The sequence below is a fragment of the Canis lupus genome, chromosome 18 (assembly GCF_003254725.2).
Source record: "Canis lupus dingo isolate Sandy chromosome 18, ASM325472v2, whole genome shotgun sequence".
NCBI lineage: Eukaryota > Metazoa > Chordata > Mammalia > Carnivora > Canidae > Canis > Canis lupus.
Genome location: NC_064260.1, coordinates 32,537,705 through 32,560,643, shown reverse-complemented (window position 1 = coordinate 32,560,643; position 22,939 = coordinate 32,537,705). Strand labels below are relative to the sequence as shown.

Below are 22,939 nucleotides of genomic sequence, written 5' to 3'. Positions count from 1 at the left end.
GACTCCTGGAAATATTTTGTAAATGGTGAATCATGGGGTCAAACAATCTGAATAGAGGCAGGTTTTGCAATAGAGCAGGGTCTTGAAGGTTATCTGCATAAGCTGCATATTAACTGCCTCACTGGGAGGTCCCGGCAAGGTGCCAGAGAGGCAGGGGGAGGAGCCCTGGAATTGTGACTTGGGGCAGGCACACTTTACCTACAAGGATGAAACTATTTCAATATTTTAACTACTGGCTGCATATCTGCCCTGGAGGAGAGGCATTTCTGAAACAGTCCTACAAGTGAAAATGTTTGAAACCATGTCAAAAAACCACCAACATACAGCACTGTACGTAAAGATCCTCAACCATCTTAGAAATCAGAGCAAAGGAAATTAAAATCATTTACACATCAAATTCGCAAAACTTTCTCAAATTCGTCACATCTCTGATTGGCAGGGACATGGGAAATTAAACGTGGGTGTCTATGTTGGTAAGACCAGGGTGGAAGGAGGGTCAATTTGGTAGTTTTTTTTTTTTTAATTTTTTTAATTTATTTATGATAGTCACACACACACAGAGAGAGAGAGAGAGGCAGAGACACAGGCAGAGGGAGAAGCAGGCTCCATGCACCGGGAGCCCGATGTGGGATTCGATCCCGGGTCTCCAGGATCGGGCCCTGGGCCAAAGGCAGGCACCAAACCGCTGCGCCACCCAGGGATCCCTGGTAGTTTTCATCAAAATAAAAAGTCTGCAATACCCTTTGACCCAGCAAAAATATTTTTCTTAAAATCTGTCCTGGAGAACTACGTGTGCGCATACACAAAGACGTATATTCTTCGCAGACTTGTTTGTAACAGTAAAAACTGGGAAGTAACCTGACTTCCACCAAATAAAGGAGTGACTGACTATATTCAGGTATGTTTTGATGCAATGAAAGACTATGTTCCTGTTGAAAAGAATGATGCATTGACATATGAACTGACATGGAAAAATGTCCAAAATATAGATATATAAAAATTATTCATGAACTTGTACATTTACAATGCATGGAGAGAAATTCTGGAAGAAGCAAAAAGCTATTTGTAGAGGTTACCTCTGGAAATGGGACTGGGCTTCAGAATCAGGTATATAAGGGGTCTTTTTATGTTTGTGGAGGGGTTTTTTGGTAGGTTTTAGCTTTTAAAACAATGTTATGTTCCTGTATTATACTGTATAATTAAAATTTCTAGAAAAAAGTAAAATAAATTAAAAAAATAAAATTTCTTTTGATAAATGATGAATGAGCCATCTAAAATGTTTGGAAGAGAACAGTGTTCTGTTTTTTAATGCAGGAAAACACTAACTTTTCCAAAGATGAGTCTCAGAAGCTTCCATGTATAAAAGAGGTTACCAGGAGGTAATAGCTCTATGTGCTGAATTCACTTCCAAGCCTACCTGATGCAGAGAGTTGTCACAAAAGATCAACTCTGCAAAAATGATTCTGAGGTTTATGCTCAAGAAACATAGCAAATAATCTGTCAGGAGACACCAGGGTTTATTTCTCACAGAAGGAAGGTACTTCCTGGAAGAGAGTGGTACCTTCGGTTCTCCCCTTTAAAATGACAGGAAAATACAGACTCTCTTTTCCTAGTCTTAATTCCACTTTGCCTTGATCAGAAGAAAAGGCAGTTGCCTCCCATTCACATAGGGTCTGGGTTGAAACCCCGTCGCTGCCAAGATGACGGCTTACCGCTCTTCTCTCATGGACCCTGACACCAAACCCATTGGAAACATGGCATTACTGCCTATCAGAAGTCAATTCAAAGGACCCGCCCCTAGAGAGACAAAAGATACAGATATTGTGGATGGAGCCATCTATTACTTCAAAGCCAATGCCTTCTTCAAAAACTATGACATTAAGAATGAAGCTGATAAATTTTTTTAAAATGAAGCTGATAGAACCTTGATATATATAACACTCTACATTTCTGAGTGTCTAAAGAAACTCCAAAAGTGTAATTCCAAAAGCCAAGGTGAAAAAGAAATGTATACACTGGGAATCACTAATTTCCCCATTCCTGGAAAGCCTGGTTTTCCACTTAATGCAATTTATGCCAAACCTGCAAACAAACAGGAAGATGAGGTGATGAGGGCCTAGTTACAGCAGCTGAGACAAGAGACTGGACTGAGACTTTGTGAGAAAGTTTTTGACCCTCAGAATGATAAACCAAGCAAGGGGTGGACTTGCTTTGTGAAGAGACAGTTCATGAACAAGAGTCTTTCAGGACTTGGACAGTGAAAGGAGCCTGGGCAGACACTTTCCACAGCTGTGGGCAGCGTTTTACAGCAAGATGTACACAGTTCTTTGCCTTTATTTGAGAAAGTTTTATACAGAAGAAGGGAAGTCTTCTTCACTTGAAGAGCTCTTTATCAAGAACTTGGGTGGGGGGAGGGAAGAATGGGTTGTTGAAGGGTGATTTGAAATTTTCTGCAGTATTAAGCTGGTGCTTAATAAGTAATAGTAAAGAAATTTCTAACAAGAAAGAAAGAAGAAAGAAAGAAAGAAAGAAAGAAAGAAAGAAAGAAAGAAAGAAAGAAGAAAGATGGAAGGAAGGAAGGAAGGAAGGAAGGAAGGAAGGAAGGAAGAAAGAAAGAAGAAAGAAAGAAAGAAAGAAAGAAAGAAAGAAAGAAAGAAAGAAAGAAAGAAGAAAGAGAAAGAAAGAAAAAAGAAAAGAAAAAGAAACTGCTAGCCTCTAACTGGCCCTGGTCACTCAAGGTCAACCCCTTGGACATCTTCTCCAGAATCTGATAATAGTGACTCTAGGGTGGGACTGCAGTTCGCAAGGGGGACCCTGACCTACTGTGAAGTCTCACACAAGTCACTGAGAGCTCGCTGATGGGTCAGAATTGGCAGCAACCCATCTGCACATGGGGACAATTAATAATAATGATAATGATATCTGTGTACCAGGAGCTGACCTCTCCATTTTGAGACACACACACACACACACAAACACACACACAGAGAGATCTGGCATCTGGTGTTTTCAAAGGTTTGATAAAATTAACAAGAGATGCGCCAACACTGTGAAATCTCTAGAAGGCCCCTGCCGAAACATCTATGGCCGTGCCCTGGCGATCATTTCACAGCATTTCCAATGTCTGGGACCCAAGGGACACAGCCAAGAATTGACCCCACTGAGAACCCAGACTCTTGTCTTCTATCACCAAAAAAAATTTGGGGGGGATCCCTGGGTGGCTCAGCGGTTCAGTGCCTGCCTTTGGCCCAGGGCGTGATCCTGGAGTCCCGGGATTGAGTCCCATGTTGGGCTCCCGGCATGGAGCCTGCTTCTCTCTCTCTCTCTCTCTCTCTCTATGAGAGATCTCTCTCTCTCTCTCTCTCTATATATATATAAAATGAATAAATAAATTTTTAAAAATCTTTAAAAAAATTTTTAAATTAAAAAAAATTTTTTTTACATCTAAGACCCAAATATGATCAATGTCATTAATTTGCTCACTGATTCATCCATTCAGATATTTACCAAGCATCTCCTTTGAACTTGGCACAATTCTAGATGCAACAGATATAGCAGTGAACACAATGGAGGCTAACCTACTAAAGGCAGGAGCTAATAAACAAAGAATCAGTGTCATATAGCAGTAAGTTCTATAAAGAACAAGGATATGACCTGTTGGTGAATAGGATAGAGAGTGATGGGTACTATTTTATACAAGGTGGTCAGGAAGGTGACATTTAATTAGTGACTTGAAGAAAGTGAGGCTGCCCACGTGGGATCTTAGAGAAGAGTATTCTGAGAGAGGGAACAGCAAGTGCAAAAGCTCTGAGGCAGGAGCAAGGTGGTGAATTCTAGGAACTGCAGGAAGGATCTCCTCCCCACCTGCACGCAGGCAAGCTAGTGCCTGATGGAGTTTAAGGGCCATCCCCCTGGAAATGCATATGCAGAAAAAATTTCCTTACAACTCCAGACCTTGGAAGCCCTTTATCTGTGGTCCCTGGTTAAGAATCTCTACTCCAACCATTGAAGCTTGTTGCTTCAGACATAGCACTTGGTTCCCGACTGCCATCCCTCCTGGGGGGAGAGACCAAGAGGTGACCACATCCCTTCTCTAGACAATATGCTGGTTCTGAATTTCCAAAAGAATCGGCGGCTCTTCCCTCAGTCTGGGGGCCTGAGAGATTAACCTGAGCCAATGAGGAGCACATCCTGCTCACTGCCCCTCCCTCAGGACTAGTAAGGACTTCTTTTATTTCTTTTGTTTTTAAATTTTATTTATTTATTCATGAGACAGAGACATGAGAGAGGCAGAGACACAGGCAGAAGGAGAAGCAGGCGCCCTGCGGGGAGCCCCATGTGGGACTCGATCCCAGGACCTGGATCACACCCTGAGCCGAAGGCAGACGCTCAACCACTGAGCCCCCCAGCCGCACCCCATAAGGGCTTCTCGAGTTCCGAGCACCCTGATTGGATCAGATTCCTGCACCCCGAATTGGAAGTGACCCAGACGCACTTTTAAACCCCAAAGGCAGTGAGATAACGGGACCACTCAACTGTGCTTCGCAGCTGTTTCAGACAGAGAGCAAGTGACTGACAAGTAGTTTGGGTTCGTCTGTAAGTTGAGTTTTGTATGCCCCAAGGGTAAAAAAAATAATAATAATAGGAGTGATTTTTAAAAAACAACAAACAGGCTGATGTAAGCAGCCTGGCGAGTCCAAGCAACCCTCTTGCCTCTTCCCTCGCCCGTGTCTCATGCCCCCCCCAGCCCCCTCCTCCTGTTGAGACCATCACACCTAATAACTCTTGCCAAGGACCAGGCTTCCAAGCACAGCTTGACCATAAAACACTTCGTAAAACATGTGAACTTTGCTCCTGCTTTTGCAAGCACAGCCCTGCCCTCTCTCCTTTCTCCCCGTGGCGAGGCACACCACCCTCCTGCTCTGTGAGTCCCCTGCCCAGGCCCCAGGAGCCCCAGCCCCTCGCCCAGGCCCCAGAAGCCCCAGCCCCCTGCCCAGGCCCCAAGAGCCCCAGCCCCCTGCCCAGGCCCCAGGAGCCCTGGCCCCTTCCCCCTGCCCCTACCCAGGCCCCAGGAACCCCAGCCCCCAGCCCAGGTCCCAGGAGCCCCAGTGGCCCCGGCCCAGACCCCAGGAGCCCCAGCCCCCCTGGCCCAAGCCCCAGGAGCCCCAGCCCCCCATCCAGAAGCCCCAACCCCCCACCCAGTCCCTAAGACCCCAGCCACCCTGGCCCAGGCCCCAGAAGCCCCAGATCTCCCGCCCAGGAGCCCCAGCCCCCCACCACCACCCAGGCCCCAGGAGCCCCAGTCCCCAGCCCAGGCCCCAGAGCCTGCAACCACACTGTCTGCAGATCGCATCTTCTCTGGGGAGGAGCCGCTGGCTATTTTCATTCCCTGATGCTCCTGCCAGGCTCGCTGGGGACCAATCATGACACCACCCAGGAAGGTTGGAGCCTCAGCTGTGAGGTTCCTGGACCTCGAAAGAATTGACAGGGACAGGCAGGGGAGAGAGACACTGAAGCTTATGATCCCCACGCCAATGCCCCAAGAAGTACACACCTGGGGCTAGGACAAGGGGCTGGCAGGGTCAACTATGACCTCCCTACCTACCAGACTCATTCCTTGTCTCTTAAAAGAGAGAGAGAGAGAGAGAGAGAGAGAGCTTTATTGTGTGTTTATCAGATTATATAAATAATATGCACTTTGTTTATAGAAAGATGTAAAAAAAAAAAAAAAGTGAGAATCACCAGGGGAAACCACCAGGGGAAAGCCCGGAAAGTCTAAGGAATAGCCAACGCTTGCAGCAAGCACTGTTCTAAAGTGCTCGGGACTCATCTAAACTCATTTACTCACTTATGAGTAACCACTGTATGAGAGTGACATTATTTTAAGACCCATTTTGCAGATGACAAAACAAAGGCACAGAGAAATGAACTTGCCCAGCTCTCATGGTTATTGAGCTGAGGAGCTAGAATTCGAACCCCGACCCACGTTCTTAACCCATTTTAACCATGACTACCTTCCCTCTGAGGCACCTATTTCTAGCCCAGCTCCCGCTGCCCCGGGTTCTCAGCAAGAGCAGGGAAGGTTCCCACTCCGTTCCTCCTCCTGCCAGCCCTCCAACCTTTGTGAGCCTCCCCCTTCACCAGACTTGACAGCAAGCCAGACGGAGCAAGAAGCCACTTTGAGCCCATCAGGATATGTTGAGCATCTAGTTCATGCCCCGGACGATGGGGACATAGCGACTGGCCCCCAGGCCTCCACCACAGGGGCTCTGGTCCACTGGCAGAGACATAACATACAAGCAAGAGCAACTAGCAGCAGAGCTGTGACCACACCGTAGGCCTCTTGGGGACAGGTTCGCATCATATGCACTGGGGATTTATGGGAAGTGTCGCAGAGCCATTGAATGACGGAAGACGTGAGGTAGTAAGTAAGCCCCCGAGCCAGTGGCACTGACCCCTTCCCAAATCCTAGAGAAGTCAGGAAGGGATTTCCAGGTGAGATGACAGCTCAGCTGGGACTCGAAGGAGGCAGCAGGTGGGCCGGGCGCAGGGGCAGGACCCCACACAGCCACCCCCACACCATGATGGGCCCTCAGGCCGGAGAAGTCCCGTAGGCCCACAGCAGAGGCAGGTTCTGCAGGCAAGGGGCAGGGGGACCCCACAGGGACTCGGAAGGACAACCAGGCTCGGATCAGGTGCTCCCAGGCCAAGGGAAGGAACCCCGCCCCCCCGCCCTCCCCCCCCCCCCCCCCCCCCCCCGACGTGGGAAAAAGAGGTATGGGAAGACAGAGACTCGAGGGCTGACACTTCACTTAGCTCTCACCCCAGGGGCCAGGCAAGAGAAAAGATCCTAAGGAGGGTGACAGTTGAATCTCTCATCACAGGAAGGAGGAGGAAGAATCCTCAGGAACTGGAGTAGGAAGGGGTCCCCAGGAGCGATGCTAGGGCCCTTCCCACAGCAGCGTTCCTTTCGAGCACCCGCGCTAAAGGGGCCTCGCAGCCTGCTCTGGCCCGAGCCCCTCAACACACCGGCTCCCGAGCCCCCTTCCCTCATCTCAGGGGCCTGCAGATCCCTGTGAAGACAAGAGTCGTCCCAAGCCGCTTTCACCTCGTGGGCAAAGTCCAAACCCGTCCTGCTGGCTGCCCTGACCGGGGGTGGGGAGAGATCTCGAAGCTGCATCCCGACTCAGTGACCTGAGTCCTGTATTAATTAAGCCATATCTGCCACGGACACGACCCCGAGGAGCGGCCACACGGGCGCCCATTTGCCCTCCCTGCTTTCAGTAATTTGCATTTATTTTGTTGTGATGCGGACTCCCGTAGAGCAGAGGCAGTCGTATTTATTTTTGTGCCAGGCGCGGTGCCAGGTGGTCAGTGGGTAAACAGAGATCACGGCACTCAGCAAATGTTTGTGGAGTGGATGATCAAACCCATTTGTTCCTGAGAAAAGTGACGACAGAGGAGCCAGATGCTGAGAGCTTTCGGAACGCAGAAGCGGCGGGAAGGGCCTCTTCCTTTGAAGCCAGCCCTCCGGCCTGACCCTGCCCGGTGCCAAGGTCCCTGTGACGGGTCTGGGCCCCATCTGCGTGTCCCAGGCCGGCTCCAGAACACAGCCAACGAATTCTGGAACGTGTGCGCTGAGCCTCGCTAGGAGTGGGCCTGTGAACCCAGGCGAATGCCAAAGTATTCCTCAGGCATCTGCTTTTCCAAAAAGGAGACATGGAATACAGAAAGCAGAAGCACGCCTGGCTTGGCCTATAGAGCCATCTAGAAGTGGGCTGGGCCAACAGACTCTCACTCTGAGGGGCTCCCCTCAAGTACTGACAATGAGCAGACTTCACATCCCTCTTTGCTATCCCTCAACCCTCGGCAGGGAGCCCTGCATGGAGCAGATGCTCAGTGGATAAGACAGAAACACTGCATTTTAAAAACTCCCGAACGGATGAGGAGGAGGGCAAACAGGTGAGAAGTGATGGTGCAAGAGGCAAGTGACAAACGCCCTAAGAGGGGATAAGAGGAGACACGAAATTGCTAAAGGAAGCAGCGTGGATGCACATCACTGCTCCTGGAGCAACGAAGACAAAGAGGTTGATGGAAAAGTTCAGGACCGAGTCACAAGCTCAGCAGGTGCGCTGAGGCCGGAAACCCTGTGGGCAGACTTTTAACAGGGAGAGAGGAAGGGAGCGGGTGCTTTAGGCAGAAGCAACGGAGAACACAGCTCAGAGGCAGGAGGAGAAGGGCAAAGTGGAGACACAAGAGGAACATTTGTGGGAGGCGAGTCTTGGAGCTGCCGGGAGCGAGGTTAGAGCCAGGCCCACGAACTGGGGGGTGTCGTAGGAGCCCGGGTGGTGGGATGGGGGGGCAGTATGAGGCCTGAACTAACGGATGGGTCATACAGATGAAAATAAAGATTAAAAGCCAAGGCCAAGGGCGCCCAGGTGACTCCATTGGTTGAGGATCCGACTCCTGATCTCAGCTCAGGTCATGATCTCAGGGTCGGACTCTGCGCTGAACGTGGAGCCTGCTTAGGATCCTCTCTCTCCCTCTGCCCCTCCTCCCACTCACACATGTTCCCCCTCTCTCTCTCTCTCTAAAAATAAAATAAAAGCCAAGGCCACATGAAAAGGGAAAATCAGGAAGGAATCAAAAGCGCAAAGGGAATCAAAGGCCCCAAGCCCCCAGGAACAAGAAATAAAAGGGAAAGATGAACAAAGCAGCAATTTTCCACGAGTCCTTAGAAACAGGGGTCCCTTATGCGGCCTGGGGAGCACAGCCTTGTCTGGCAAATGCCCAGGGCCAGGAAATTAAGTACTCAGGTGGCTCTTTCTGGTGCAACCTGTGGCACAGCCCTCCTTGTGTCAGCTCCTCTTCCTCCCTTCCCCTTGTGGGAAAATAAGGAGGGGGATGGCCCTTCTGTCCTAGATTTCCAGTGCCCTTTGCTCCAGACAGCCACCCAGGGACCCCGGACGCCCCTGTCTCTCCATAGCAAGGAAAGTTTCTAATGTGCTTACTCCTCCTAGGACATCTGCATTTTAAAGGAGGCCTGCCCCACATGCTTAGATTTCCAGCACATTCATCCGCAATTTCCCATCTGCTGCCCGCCTGGGAGGGGACGTAGCACACAGTCCTTGGGCCCAGGGGGCTCACAAGTTAGCTGCTGAAAAGGCCAGTCCCGTCTGTTTTGCAGGTATCTTTTCCAGCAGGGGGCAGAAGTCCTAAATAGTGGGAGATCCACAGACTTGCGATGGTCACACATGGGTTCTCGAGGCAGAGAGACCTGGGTTCAAATCCTAGCTCCGCCACTTACCAGCTAAGAAACCTGGGGTGAGTTTCCTAATGTCTGAGCCTCAGTTTCTGTCATCTGGGAGATGAATCCCTGAACGGGATCGGTACGGTGACTGGCTCGGCACAGCATCTGGCACAAGGTATAGACGCAAAAACTATCTGCCAAGATGTTCCAGGAAATACGAGAAGCTCACTACTGGCTTTTAGGAAGTGCCCAATGATTCAGATGATAAGAGGACACCTTCCAGAGACTGACTCATGAGCTCTTCTTGTTCTAGTTCCTTATTTGTAGAGGAAACCACCAAGAGACTCTCTTCTTCTACTTGCTCTTATCTTGCAGGATGTGGGGGGTGGAAGTTAGCATGACATTTCTTAAGCATGCAATGCGTCCAGCCTGGTGCTAGGCACATCACAGACTGCACCTCTTTTAACCTCACAGCCCAAAAGGTATAACCGTTCACCCCAGATGAAGAGCGAAAGCAAAGAGAGAATGAAAGTCACCCACGGTCCTATAGCGAATGCACAGCTGGCTCTCCAACAAATCACCTCAGCTGCGTCTCAGCTCCTGACCCAAGCCAGGCCTCAACCCCAGGCGCCTGGAGATCCTTCCAAAAATGCACACCAAGATAAGACGTTATCCTAGCTTTTTGACTTAGGGCTCTAAAAAGCTTGGCTGAAGCAGCAAACCTTTAGGTGATTTATTCCAATACTCTTAACTGCCCTGTCAAGCCTGATTGGGAAGATGCCTGGCTGGGGCTGGAGTCTCTCTCTCTGGTCTGGATCCAGACCTCAGGGTGGGTGACCTCCTGCCAGGCATTAGAGGCCCCCTCAACTCATGGCCTGGAAACTACAATGGAAAGAGCCTCGAGGTTCCATTCTTTTGACCACCCTAAATCTTCAACCAACCACCTCTCTGGGAAACCATGCTAAAGCCTGCCAACATTTCTATTTCCTTTCAGAGATTTATTCTTATAGAGTAAGAAACGCATCCACCCACGACCCTCATGTAATGGAATCAGCTGATCCGGTCTTCATTTGAAAAAATCAATCATAATAATATACCAATGATCACTAACACTTACTCTGAATCAGGTACTACCTTTCAGTAACCCACTGAAATAGATGTTATCATTAGTTCCACTCTATAGATGGGAAAACTGAGGTTTGGAAGGTAGAGTAGGTCAGTGAAAGTCAGGCAACCAGTTAGTGGCAAAGATAGAATCCAAACCAGAAACACTCTCTTCAGGAGGCCAGTCTCTACTCACTGTGTAATGCTTTCTCCGGGGAAGCTGGCCCAACTTCGCACTCCTTGTCCACCCGCCTGAGTGACCAGCACATCTCCACTCTCGTACATGGCACATCGGTTCCTGCTGGGATGTGGAGTCTGTCTGAAGAACGTTCCAGACCAGCACATTTTCCTACCAGTGTGGACATGTGTGCCAGCCATTCCACCCCCACTCAGCCCCGGCCATGGGGTTAGTAAGCTAAAAACAGCCTGGTTTTCAAGCAACAGCGAGTGACCTCATGAGATACAAGATTCGGGTTGAGTACTTTGTGGGTACATTTAAAAAGCAAGGCAGAAACTTTATAAAAAGTGTACAATTTTAGAAAAATCGTGCGTTGCATTGAGATGCAAATAAATAAATAAATAAACCAAGGAATGAATGAATGAATGAATGAATGGACCCAAAAGGTCCCCCGTGGCTGTTTATCACAATGACAGATGGTTTTTATTTCCTTATGGAGTCTCTCCTTTATGTTCCATCTCTCTACAACAAACACGAATTAACCTTTATCCAAAGAAACCAAAAAAGTTAGAAAAATCAGCTGATGGAGCCCCCCCTCCCTCAAAAAGGCCTACATGACTCAGAATAAAGACAAAGAACTACTTCATCTGGAGGTAACGTCATTGGCACATGTTCCCTCACCTTGCAGCTCCCACATTGTGCCCTGGTTATGACTTTACAGCTCCGTCTAACACGACTCGGGTTTCAAGCCTGCCTCTGATGCTGAGAATGTCTGCGTGGGGAGTGAATTACCTTAACCCATCCATGGCGCCTTTCCAGTCGGAGCGCGGCCTTCTGCAGTGGGAAGGTTTAATTACCCAAAGCTCTGTGACGCAGTCAGCCTATTTTTGGTCGGCAGGCGGGACAGGTTAGCTCTTTATCCACTCCTGCCTTGGCCGAGCCTCAGAGGTCACAGAGAGGAGGCATTTTCATCCTGTCCTGGTGCCAAGCCAGTCTTTCTAGAAGCCACTCCAGCACTGGCTCCCGAGGAACCAGCCGGGCTCCAGCTCATTTCCCCCAAAGGACTGGCACAGTCGCTCCTCCAAGGATTGCCACCCCCCCCACCACCACCCCCACCGAGCTAGGGCTGGGAAATGTCTCAGCATGTACAGGACTGGGCAGAGGAAATGAGCTGCCCTCGCTTTGTAATGCACTTTAATGGACACATTTCACTACACGGATTAGGTGAGATGGCAGGGGGCGAGCTAACGTGGGGGATAAACCACACTGCAGGAGAAAGAAATGGGAATTTGTGGGGGATAAACCACACTGCAGGAGAAAGAAATGGGAATTTGTGGGGGATAAACCACACTGCAGGAGAAAGAAATGGGAATTCGGGGCAGGGGGCTGGAAGGGAGGGAGAAATCTGGGGAAGGAAGGGAGGGAGGAGTCTGAGTTGGGAGCAGGAGGTCCCATCAGTACACAGGGGAGTCCATGGAATAAAATGATAGCCAATGAAGACTCTCCCAGCTGGGAGGAGTGGCCGAGGGATTTTCAACAATACTAACAGCAGTAATAATAATAATGTTGATAGTAATGACAGCTCACACTTACAAAGCACTTACTACAGGTATCCTTCCAAGCGCTGTCCTGCAGACCCTCAACGATCCTGTCCAGTACCTACAACTCTTATCCCCATTCGATAGAGGAAGAAACTGAGGCACCATGAGTGGTCTATCCAGAGTGACACAGTGAGTGTCAGAGCTGGGCTTTGAGAATCTCAGCCCGACTGCACAAACTTTGTTCTTAACCATTTGACCACGCTCCTTCCCTAGGACCAGCAGCAAGGCCCAGGGTTCCATCATACTCCGCTTGCTGCTTTGTCCTGCCGTGGGAGCCACCCCTGTTCCTTCGCTGCTGCTCGGACCCGAGGATCGGCCACCTCTGCAGCGTCTGCAGCCCTGGGGCCGGGGACCTTGGGGAATGGGGTGGACCAAGATGCTCCCCCGGGGAAAAGCAGCCTGAGCTGAAGGAGATGTTGTAGAGAGCATGAAGGCAGAGGCGGCCTCAGCTTGGAAAGCGCCTTGGACAACTGCAGGAATCCCTGGGAAGGGGGAGAGATGCTCTGCAGCCCTCTGAATGTGAGATGGGGTTTCAAGCTGGTTTCACTTAAGTCACAAAGGGCGACAGGAACCTAAGCTAAGCTGGAGGATTCGTGACATTTCCAGACTGACACTTGAATTTAGTAAGTATTTGATTTCCTTGGTTCTAAGATATGCTTTTATTTTTAACATCTTAAAATTTCTGCAATTGGGATGCATGGTGTTTCTCTTTTCACTTTAAAAACTATTATTAAATCGGTTAGGCAGCTCACCACCAAGGGTGATTGAGAATGGAGGAAAAGCAGCTAAGAACCTTCTGGTGGGAGCAGATGGAGCTGCACCGGCGTTGTTTTCTTGTCTCCTTACTACTGAGGCTTCCACTCCTCCAGCCATTTGTACAAATGCACAGAAGCAATGCCCCACCTTTACCTCACTAACATCTCCTGCTTGTTCTGATCTGAGCTCAAACATTGCTTCCTCGGAGAAGCCTCCCTGACCCGAAAAGACCAAGTCTAATTCCCCTAATCCATCTGTGTGATGGATTAATGTCCACCATCCCTCACCAGACAGCACCCCTAGAGAGGGTAGGATTTGGCCTTTTTTCCCCCTCCTTCACCATTAAAAATCACCAAGTAAGAGCACAATAAGAATTTCAATAGTTTTGTGCCCCATGAGTAATTTGAATCTTGAACATAAAGCTAGAAGGGATGCCTGGGTGGCTCAGCTGGTCAAGCATCTGCCTTTAGCTCAGGTTGTGATCCCAGGGTCCTGGGATCGAGCCCCCGCGTCAGGCTCTCTGCTCAGTGGGGACTCTGCTGCTGCTTCTCCGTCGGCTGTTCCACTTACTCTGCACTCTTGCACACACACTCTCTCTTTCTAATAAATAAAAGTTTTTGAAAAAATAAAGCTAGTAGATAAATGACTGATTCTTATCTCAGATGATCAAAAGTTCCTTTCAACAGTCCTTGGTAAATATCACCGCCAACAAGGGTGGGCATGAGTGGCTATATTTATTTGGATTTAGTAATCCTGGAAATAGGTAACAAAAATTTAAATCTTTATATGCACAGAACTGGGAACCCCATTTTGGGAATATGGTATATGTGGAATAAGCTCCAAGAAAAATAAATTCAATTCAGACGGAGATGGTCATTTGCAGCACTACTATAAACACAGAGAGTGGAAACGACCCAGTTCAATCATTGCAAAAGGTTAAGCAAATGATGCCACAGCAGTGATAAAGTAGAACAGAAATATTAAGACATAATTTCTTTTTTAAAAAGATTTTATTTATTTGATAAAGAGAGAGAGAGAGAGCACAAGCAGGGGGAGGGGCAGAGGGAGAAGCAGGCTCCCCACTGAACAGGGAGTCCCACGTGGAACTCATCCCAGGACCCTGGGATCATGGCCTGAGCCAAACGCAGATACCTAATCTGCTGAGCCACTCAAGTGCCCCATAAAAGACGTAATTTCTCAACCCATATTCCCATATGGCAACCAAGTGCATGTCCATGAAGCTGGGCATAAGGCAGGTCCCACACACAGCCCACACAACGTAAGATGGACATAAGAAGGGAGTTTAGGACAAGAATTCAGAGCAAAATAACTCAAGTTCCTTTTTCTTTAGCAAAGGAGGGGTTGGTAGCCTCAAAAGCAGATCTAAGGGATAAAGGCATGGAGCATAATCTCAAATACATATGGTCCTATGTTATGACCACGAGGTGAGGCATTTTAATAATAATATCTTCTGGTTCATGGATGACAGGGGATTTTTTCTTCTTAGTTATGCCCTTTAAACAATTTAGCAATTCTCTGCAATGAGCATATAGAACTTTTATAATCATAATATCAATAGCCTTGAAAGAAAAAAAAAACTATAAACAAACGAACTGTGAGGAATTAGTTTTAAATAGTGAGGAGAAATGGGCCAAAAGGTACACAGAATAAGTTATTTATATCATTGTAAAAAAGGAAAACCATGGGGTTCCTCCCAGCCTCGTATCAGCCATAGTGCCAAACACAGGCAGAGAGCTCTCCCTCAAAATTCAACTCTCCCACACTTGATCTATTCTTTCTGATTTCCTGAATTCTTGCTATCAGCAACCTCTACTTCATTTGACCTACTACTATTCTTAATCAACTTTTTGGGCTTCTGAAAACAGAAGTCAACATTTAAAAGGATAGAGTATTTGAATATTGACCCAATTCTGATCATTCTGTTCCCAAAACCTAGTGAACATTCAGTAGATAAAAATGATCATCAGCTTTTTTTTTTTTCCAATTCTGGAAGATAAAAAGGAGTAATATAAAAGGGAGAAACAGCCAGAGAAGCTGGTGGTCTTTGTAACACCCACACTCTGTGATGCAAGAAGGAGAAATACTTAACAGGATCACAGGGCCACATGTTGAACCAAATCCCTTATGTATTTAGCAATATCAGAAAATATCTTCCCACCATGCAAACCAAGCCTGCTGGCCTTCCCACCACACCAAGTCCAGTTGACACTGCAATATTGCTTGTGCTCTGTTTTTGAATATTTGGACCCAAGAGCCTTTGCATCAGGGTTAACTGGTTGATGATACAATCTTTTTTTTAAAAAAAATTATTTATTCATGAGAGAAACACACAGAGAGAGGCAGAAACATAGGCAGAGGGAGAAGCAGACTCCCCATAGGCAGCCTAATGTGGGATTCGATCTCAGGACCCCGGGATCACACCTGAGCCAAAGGCAGACACTCAACCACTGAGCCACCCAGGTGCCCCAGTTGACAATACAATCTTAATGAAGTCATTCACATTATTGTGTATGTACAGATGGAAATAGAGCTTCGCACAACGGATAAATCCCACAAGAGCTGGGATTCATGGCTTTTTACCTAGACCCGGTTCTTCAGCAGTATTTCTGAAGACAGGAACATTAGAACCTCTAGAAAGAGTGGGGCTGAATGTAGAGGACGGACGTACACATCAAGGATGAGGTCTCCTACTTCTAGGCACTGGAGTTCTTCAAGATGCAATCACAGATGATGATTTTGGTAAAAGGCACAACTTTTCTAACACGTAACTAACCGTCTCATCAATGTGTTATTTAAACAAGCCTTTAAAGGGGAGGAAATGCTATCCAGAAGATAGAAATATGATGCATTCATTCACGGACTCATTCAATACACACTCATCAAGAAGCCTACCCTGGGCCTGGTTCATCGTTGAGCACTGGGGTGCAGGGACCCCAGTCCTGGACCCCAGTGCAGGACTTTATTCACCACCTTCCTGAGTCATTTCAGAGCCTTTTTTTTTTCTGATAAATCGATTACTCTTCCCAATTTGTACTCCTCTTTTCTCTGAAACTACATTTCTAGAGAGAAGCTGGCTCACGCGAGGAAGCTCACGTTACTTTAGCCTCTGGGAAAACCAAGCATCCTTGCCAAATATCATACCAAAGGAGGCACTAATGTGCGTTTTATAATAACCTGTGGTTCCACCTTTCCACTTCTCCTTTTTACTCCAGGAATACAGTGATTCCCTCCTTCTCATCGCCCCTCACCCCCCACCCCCACCCTTCCCAAGATTTCTGACCTGACCATCCTCTCCTCTCCAGGAACGCACTGGCCACCTAGCGCCACAACCAGCTCTGTCTTCCATCCCAGTCCCCCCTGCACCCCAGAGGAAAATCTGTCAGGTGTTTTAAAGTTTACCTAGCCTGGGGTCTGATGTCAAAGAAGTAACAAACTGTCCTACTGACTGTTGTCATTTGGCTGGAGCACTCAAGGTCACTAAGGGTTTGTTTGAACATTGTGCAATTATGAGAGGCAAAGACCTCATCAGGATCATCTTAGCTCTTTGATGTCCTTTTCCTCTCCTTAAGCAAGAATTACAGCTGTTCAATGTCCACAATAGCCAAACTGTGGAAGGAGCCTCGGTATCCATCGAAGGATGATGGATTAGGCAGCTGTGATCTATGTATACAGTGGAATATTCCTCCGCCATTAGAAACGACAAATACCCACCATTTGCTTCGATGTGGACGGAACTGGAGGGTATTATGCTGAGTGAAATAAGTCAATCGGAGAAGGACAAACATTATATGGTCTCATTCATTTGGGGAATATAAAAAATAGTGAAAGGGAATAAAGGGGAAAGGAGAAAAAATGAGTGGGAAATATCAGGGAGGGAGACAGAACATGGAAGACTCCTAACTCTGGGAAACGAACTAGGGCGGGGGGGATAAGGGGAGGTGGGCGGGGGGTGGGGGTGACTGGGTGACAGGCACTGAGGGGGGCACTGGATGGGATGAGCACTGGGTGTTATTCTATATGTCAGCAAATTGAACACCAATAAAAAATAAATTTATATATAAAAAAAAAAGAATTACAGTTGTTTCCTCCCTAGGTTTTGTCATCCACGTGGCTCTCCCAGCAGATCACCCACAAGGCCCTGGCCAGTCGCTCACCTACCAGATGATCCTCTCCCAGTCCTTATCTCTCCGCCTCCGTCTTCCAGCCTTGCATCCACCCGTGGTCATTAACCACTCCATCCTCGGCAGCCTTGCTCCTAGATGTTTAAGCCTCATCAAAGTACTGTGTCTTTAACTCCTAATTGCCAATGTAAAAGGAAGAAACCTGTTCCTTTTAAGGTCCGGAGATGTTCTGACCTTCTAATCCTTTCTCTATGCTTAAATTCTCAACATTCTACGGCTTCATTTATTCAGGGGCTTGGTTGAGGGACCTCGGTTTTATATTCTCATTAAATGTAAAATGAAAGGCCCGCTTGTTGTTTTGCGATAGATTTGAACACCAGTCCCCAAGGTCACCTTCAATGGCATCCGTGGGTAAGAGCACCCCTTCTCGGAATGTGTCCTTTAGGACACTAATCTCCCCAAATGTTCCTGGATTTAAAGGTTAAGGGGCCAAGTAAGAGTGGAAAGAGCTGCTCACACTTGAAGACTCACAGAGTATATTTGTGAATAAAGGCTTTGAGAAGTTCAGTAGGAAAGAAACACGTTCAACCAAACCACACCCAAGGTTACTGGAACGCAGAACATATCTTACTTTTTGTGTGTTTTATTTTTCTTCTACAAAAACTATAGACATGCTATAGATTTGCTGATCCAAGGAACATAATCTGGGAAGCAATAACCTGCCATATAAATACTGAGAGGGGCCTAAACCTATGCTACACAGTTGGACTTATTTTTGTGGCATGGAGAAATAACTAAAGACTTTCACTCAAAAGGTCTAGTGGGACGCAAGCAGCCTTGAATTAGTAATCTGACCGCAGTGGAGTAGAGAAGATGGAGCCTCATTTCTCAACTGGGATAGAAGGCAGCGGGAAGGGGCCAGGGGGCCATCTGGACCATCAACTACCCCAGACGCTAGACATCCAGGTGTTTTGCAGGTAACCAGATATAGAGCCCCCCACAACAGGGTCTTTGTAGGGGCCCTGCATCCTGAAGTCTTGACCCACTAGATACACACCCTTCACTACATCTGTGCCTCTTTCACAAGCTGTCTCTGGCCCTCCTCTGGGCCATTTCAACCCCAGTCTGAAATTTTCACAAGCACTGGTGCACCTGGAAAAGGACTGTTACTTTGTCTGGGTAAGTAGGCAGCAGGCAGGGGACACCTTTTGAAGCTCCACTTGAGACTTCAATTCCATCTCCACCACTCAACTCTGATTACTTAACAACTCTGAGCCTCAAGTACGTCATTCATAAAGAGGGATAATAATAGCAATAATAAGAATAATAATATCTCATTGGATTGTTGTGAAAATTAAATCAGTCGACATACATATAACAGCATGCAACACATGGTAACTATTATACTTTATTACCATCGTTATTGATTCATCTCACAAATATTTCTCTTTTTTTTTCTTTTTTTTTAATTTTTTTAAGTAGGCTCCATACCCAGCATGGAATGGAGCCCAATGTAGTGCTTGAACTCATGACCATGAGATCAAGAGTCAAGAGTCAGCCATCCAATCAACTGAGCCACCCAGGTACCCCGTCCCACACATATTTCTTAGGCAAAACAGTCATTGACTTTATGAGCTTTTAATGTCCTCTGAACAACTCTGGTATTGAGAGGTGCCAGTAGAATCCATGGCACATCCACAGCAAGATCTCGGCTCTCCTCGGTAGCTTGACCACCATGTTGAAATCCTTCTAGCTGCCACAACCACATCCTGTCTTGGTGGCATCCAGCACTGCGGTGTACTAATACCAGCTAACCTGCATGGAAGCCTCACTATGTGCCGGGCCCATTCAAAGGGCTTGTTTAAAAATCCTTCAACAACTCTGTAGAGTAGGCACTACTAGGACTCCCATCTCTAGACTAGGAGAAGGCACCGAGAGGCCAAGTAACCTGCCCAAGCTCACACAGTAACCTAACGGCAGAGCTGGGATTCAAACTCTCAATTCAAACCCTGAGCCCGTGCGCTTGACCACTGGACCACCCTGCCTCTCCCCAGAGCCGTTTACTACCCCCCCAGAGCCTGTATGCCAGGTGGAGGCGGAGGTGGTGGGGGGTGTGAGGCACAGAGGGGACAACGGCCTGTGGGGTGTCACGAAGAGCAAACAACCAGCTAACCAATTAGTCAGGCGCAGCCGGCGCAGTACTCACATTCCCCCCCCCACACACACACAGAATGTTCTGAGGTTGCTGCAGACCCGGGGATGGCTGAGGGGGAGGCAGGCAGCAGGCTGCTCCCTGGCAGGGAGGAAGGGGTCCAGCTGGAGCCTGGGACACAGTTAATGAGAGCAAAGCTGCTACAGAGGCCTCTTTTGCTGAGTTGCCAAGAGGTTTTGTTAACTGGCACAACAGGGGCTCATCCGAAAGTCTCAGCTATTCGGGATCCAGAAGCCGAGGGTGCTTTAAGATCCCTGCAAGTGGCAGAACCCCAGGATGCCAGTGCCCACAGGGACATCTCGGACAGACCTAGCTCCGTCTCCACGGGACCAACACAAGAAGGAGCACTCAGGGCCCTCCTGGGCCGGGGCTTTAGGCTGAGGGCTGAGGGCAACACTGCATGGGGGGATTAACCCCACCTCACAGAGGAGGCATCAGAGGGACAGCAGGATGCCCCAGGGCACGGGCCAGCTGCAGACGGGCGCCCCAGCCTCGGCCCCTGCACTCATGAGGTGATTTGCACAAGAGGAGCACCCACACCTCTGGTTCCCAAATCCTCCCGCGGAGCCGATGCAGAGCTGCACGCGCACCCTCCTGGGTGCTGATGCTCCTCCTGCTGAGAGAAGCTGGGAGACCAAGCTGGGGGACCAAGCCGGGGGACCAAGCTGGGGGGGCCCGGGGCTCAGACACCCGGGACCCGGGGCCCTGCGCTTGTTCCCCTTGCTGCTTCTCTGTCTATGCGGGCTGGATTGAAAAGCAGCTCTCCTAACTCTGGGAAACGAACTGGGGTGGGGTGGGGTGGAAGGGGAGGTGGGCAGGGGGTTGGGGTGACTGGGTGATGGGCACTGAGAGGGGCACTTGGTGGGATGAGCACTGGGTGATATGATATATGTTGGCAAATTGAACTCCAATAAAACAAAAAAAGAAACAAAAAAAAGAAACAAAAGCACCTCTTTGGCACAGAGTCTGCTCCCTCCAACAGCAAGAACACCGTATGTGGCCCCGACACAAAGAGGGAGGACACAAGCCCCCCCCCCCCCCCCCCCCCCCCCCCCCCCCCCCGCTGTTCTGGAGCCGTTGGCCAGGAGGCTGGCAAGCAGCAATCCTCAGCGGTTTCTTTCAATCGCCCCGGCGGGGGGTGTTGGGGGGGGGTGTTAAGCAGCTGAAAGTTCCCTTTGTGTTGCTCCCACAGACATTTCTGGAAGGGGTCAGTCGGGGGTGAGTCATCGTGCACCCAAGGAGACTCGCACTGAGGAGCCAGCTCAGACACTGTGCTTCAAAATAAATCCGTGCTCACCATCTTCTTACTAGTCTCCTGCAAGCGTGCTAAGGACCTTCGGCCAACGGGGAGAAAAGTTCTTTGACCCCGTAATGGTTCCGCTCCTTCTAAAAACCTGGTAAAAAGTAACTATAGCCAAGCCCCTCATTTCTTTTCAAAATGTTACGGGGAAACGCCAGGTACTAAACAATCCAGCGAGGCAATCACTTGCTCAGATGGTCTTCTGGCATTTGAGTACACTAATCGTACACAGTACTCTGTGCCTCAGTTTCTCCATATGCAAAACGGAGATAATCACGGTGTACGCGTACTCGTAGGTTAGTATGTACAGACCCCTATGTCCCGGTGGTGCCTGGAGCAGAGCCTGCACTCAATACAATAGCTATCCTGCAAATTCTATCTATTTTATAATATTTATGGTAATAACCGTCATTTGTGCTTACTGGGTGCCAGGGGCAGGCCTGAGAGCCTGTAGGCATAGCACGGTTTAGTCCTCTAGACAATCCCATAAGGTGGGCATTATACTCACTTCACGGGTGGGAAAATGAGAAAATGGAGTCAGAGAGGTCCCCACCCGGTTGATGGCACAGCAGGGTTGAGATCAGATCCATCTGGGCAACTTCGTTGTCTGGCTAATGCCAGGCTGTGGGGCTGGCAAGAGAGAGCCTGCTGGTCCCCACGTAACCAGAAACGGGGGCAGAGAGGTTAGGTAACAAAAGCACGTCCAGCTTCTTTGCACGACACTCCGCTGCGAACATCACAGGGGACGGGACAAGAAATGAAACCGGGGGAGAAGACTAGAAATACCTGGCCTTCTGTCTCTTGACCAAGATAATACAGTAAAGGCATTTCTGGTCCCTCTGAGGGGGAGCTGCATCTGTGCCATTTGGGCACCTCCTCTAAGGGCCCCCAAAGCCCTTGGTATTGCTCCTTACACACGATCGAGCACACGGCCAGCTGGTTCAGCTACAGTCCTGCAGTCTGCTCTGAGTGGGGAAGACCCGCAGTCGGCATTTCCCAGCAGCTGGAACAGCATTCCCAAGTCACTACGGCCAGCAAAGACTTATTTAGGGGCGCCTGGGTGGCTCAGTGGTTGAGCACCTGCCTTGGACTCAGGTCATGATCCCAGGTTGTGGGATCAAATCCCACATTGGGCTCCCCACGTGGAACCTGCTTCTCCCTCTGCCTGTGTCTCTGCCTCTTTCTGTGTGTCTCTCAGGAATAAATAAATAAAAATCTTTAAAAAAAAAAAAAAAAGACTATTTAACTTCCACACGTGGAGCTCACTCATCTGGAAAACTCCTCCTCATCCTTCAAAACTTGGTTAAGGGCACCTGTGTGGCTCATGTGGTTGAGCTTCCAATTCTTGATTTCAGCTCATGATCTCAGGGTCGTGAGATCAAGCCCTGCATCGGGCTCCACACCCAGCAGGGAGTCTGCTTGTCCCTCCCCCTCTCTTCCTCCCCACACTCATATCCCCACACACTCTCTCTCTCTCAAATAAATAAATAAAATCTAAAAAAGAAAAAAGAAAAAGAAAAGAAAGAAAACCTTGCTTAGCTATCTCTGACTCTGCACAGCCTTCCCTGACCACCCCCTCCCCTCAACAGAACAGGTGCTTCCCTCTCCCGAACTATTTCTGTTTTCTTTACCTATTTCAAAGTGTTGCAACACAAGGTTCTCCACTAGGCCCAGAGCAACTCCATCCAGGCACCTACACTGCCTGCAGGCAATTCTCTGGGAATTAGCACTGTGTAAATGATTCACATCAGTGGTTCTCCAGAGGGGCAGTTTTGCTCCCCAGGGGGACACTTGGCAATATCTAAGGGTATTTTTGGTTGTCACGACTAGAGGCGGGAAATGCTCTTGGCATCTCATGGGCACAGGCCACAGTGCAGCTAAATATCCCACAGTGCACGGGGACAGCCCCTCCAAAGAATGATCGGCCCAAGATGTCAACGGGGCAGGGGTCAGGCCGCTGGTCCAGCTGGCAGCTCCGAGTTAAAGGTCACCCACGCTGCCGACTGGAGTTCACTGACTTCATACACACGGCTCAGGACCTGCGGGGAGTTGTATCTCGGCCCCCAAATATCTGCGGCACCTCTGCAGGAAGATGACCCTTCCCTCATCCCTAAAGACATGCTTTGCCCTGCAGCTACCTGTGGCCAAGGGCCTGACAGCTCGCCACAGACCCCGGGGGCCCACCCACCTGTCTCCCCTTCCCCGGGGCAGGGCTCTCCGGCCACAAGCGCCCTCCCCCAGGAGCTAGCAGGCCACGAGTGTTGGGGAATTAACCCCCCCGGGAGCAGCCTGAGCCAGAGATGGGCAGGCCTGCATACACCAGCCCCACCCCCCCCGCCGCCCCTCCAGGGGACAGCTCCGAGCTCGCTGCCTGTCCCGTCCCGGTGATTTCCTCG

The 22,939-nt window shown here is 49.0% G+C and overlaps 1 protein-coding gene, 1 long non-coding RNA gene and 1 pseudogene across 10 annotated transcripts in view; 2 read left to right on the top strand and 1 right to left on the bottom strand.

Annotated features, from left to right (window-relative positions):
• The window catches only part of SLC1A2 (solute carrier family 1 member 2), a 152,334-nt gene that overhangs the window by 83,909 nt on the left and 45,486 nt on the right, over positions 1-22,939 (bottom strand). For 2 of the 9 annotated variants that reach the window (XM_049096279.1, XM_025452468.3), the window contains exon 2: positions 10,551-10,673. The exons of 4 other annotated variants lie outside the window; for them this stretch is intronic. In XM_049096279.1, the coding sequence (XP_048952236.1) occupies positions 10,551-10,673 (123 nt within the window). Of the gene's footprint in view, positions 1-10,550; positions 10,674-11,324; positions 11,586-22,939 lie in introns of those variants that run through there. 3 more of the 9 variants (XM_049096278.1, XM_035701369.2, XM_035701367.2) reach the window with 3 other exon arrangements.
• Positions 1,687-2,355, top strand: LOC112663473 (actin-related protein 2/3 complex subunit 3-like; annotated as a pseudogene).
• On the top strand, positions 12,234-17,374 carry LOC125752884 (uncharacterized). Its single transcript, XR_007403458.1, has 2 exons — positions 12,234-12,756; positions 17,004-17,374. It is a non-coding gene; the product is annotated as an uncharacterized LOC125752884 (long non-coding RNA).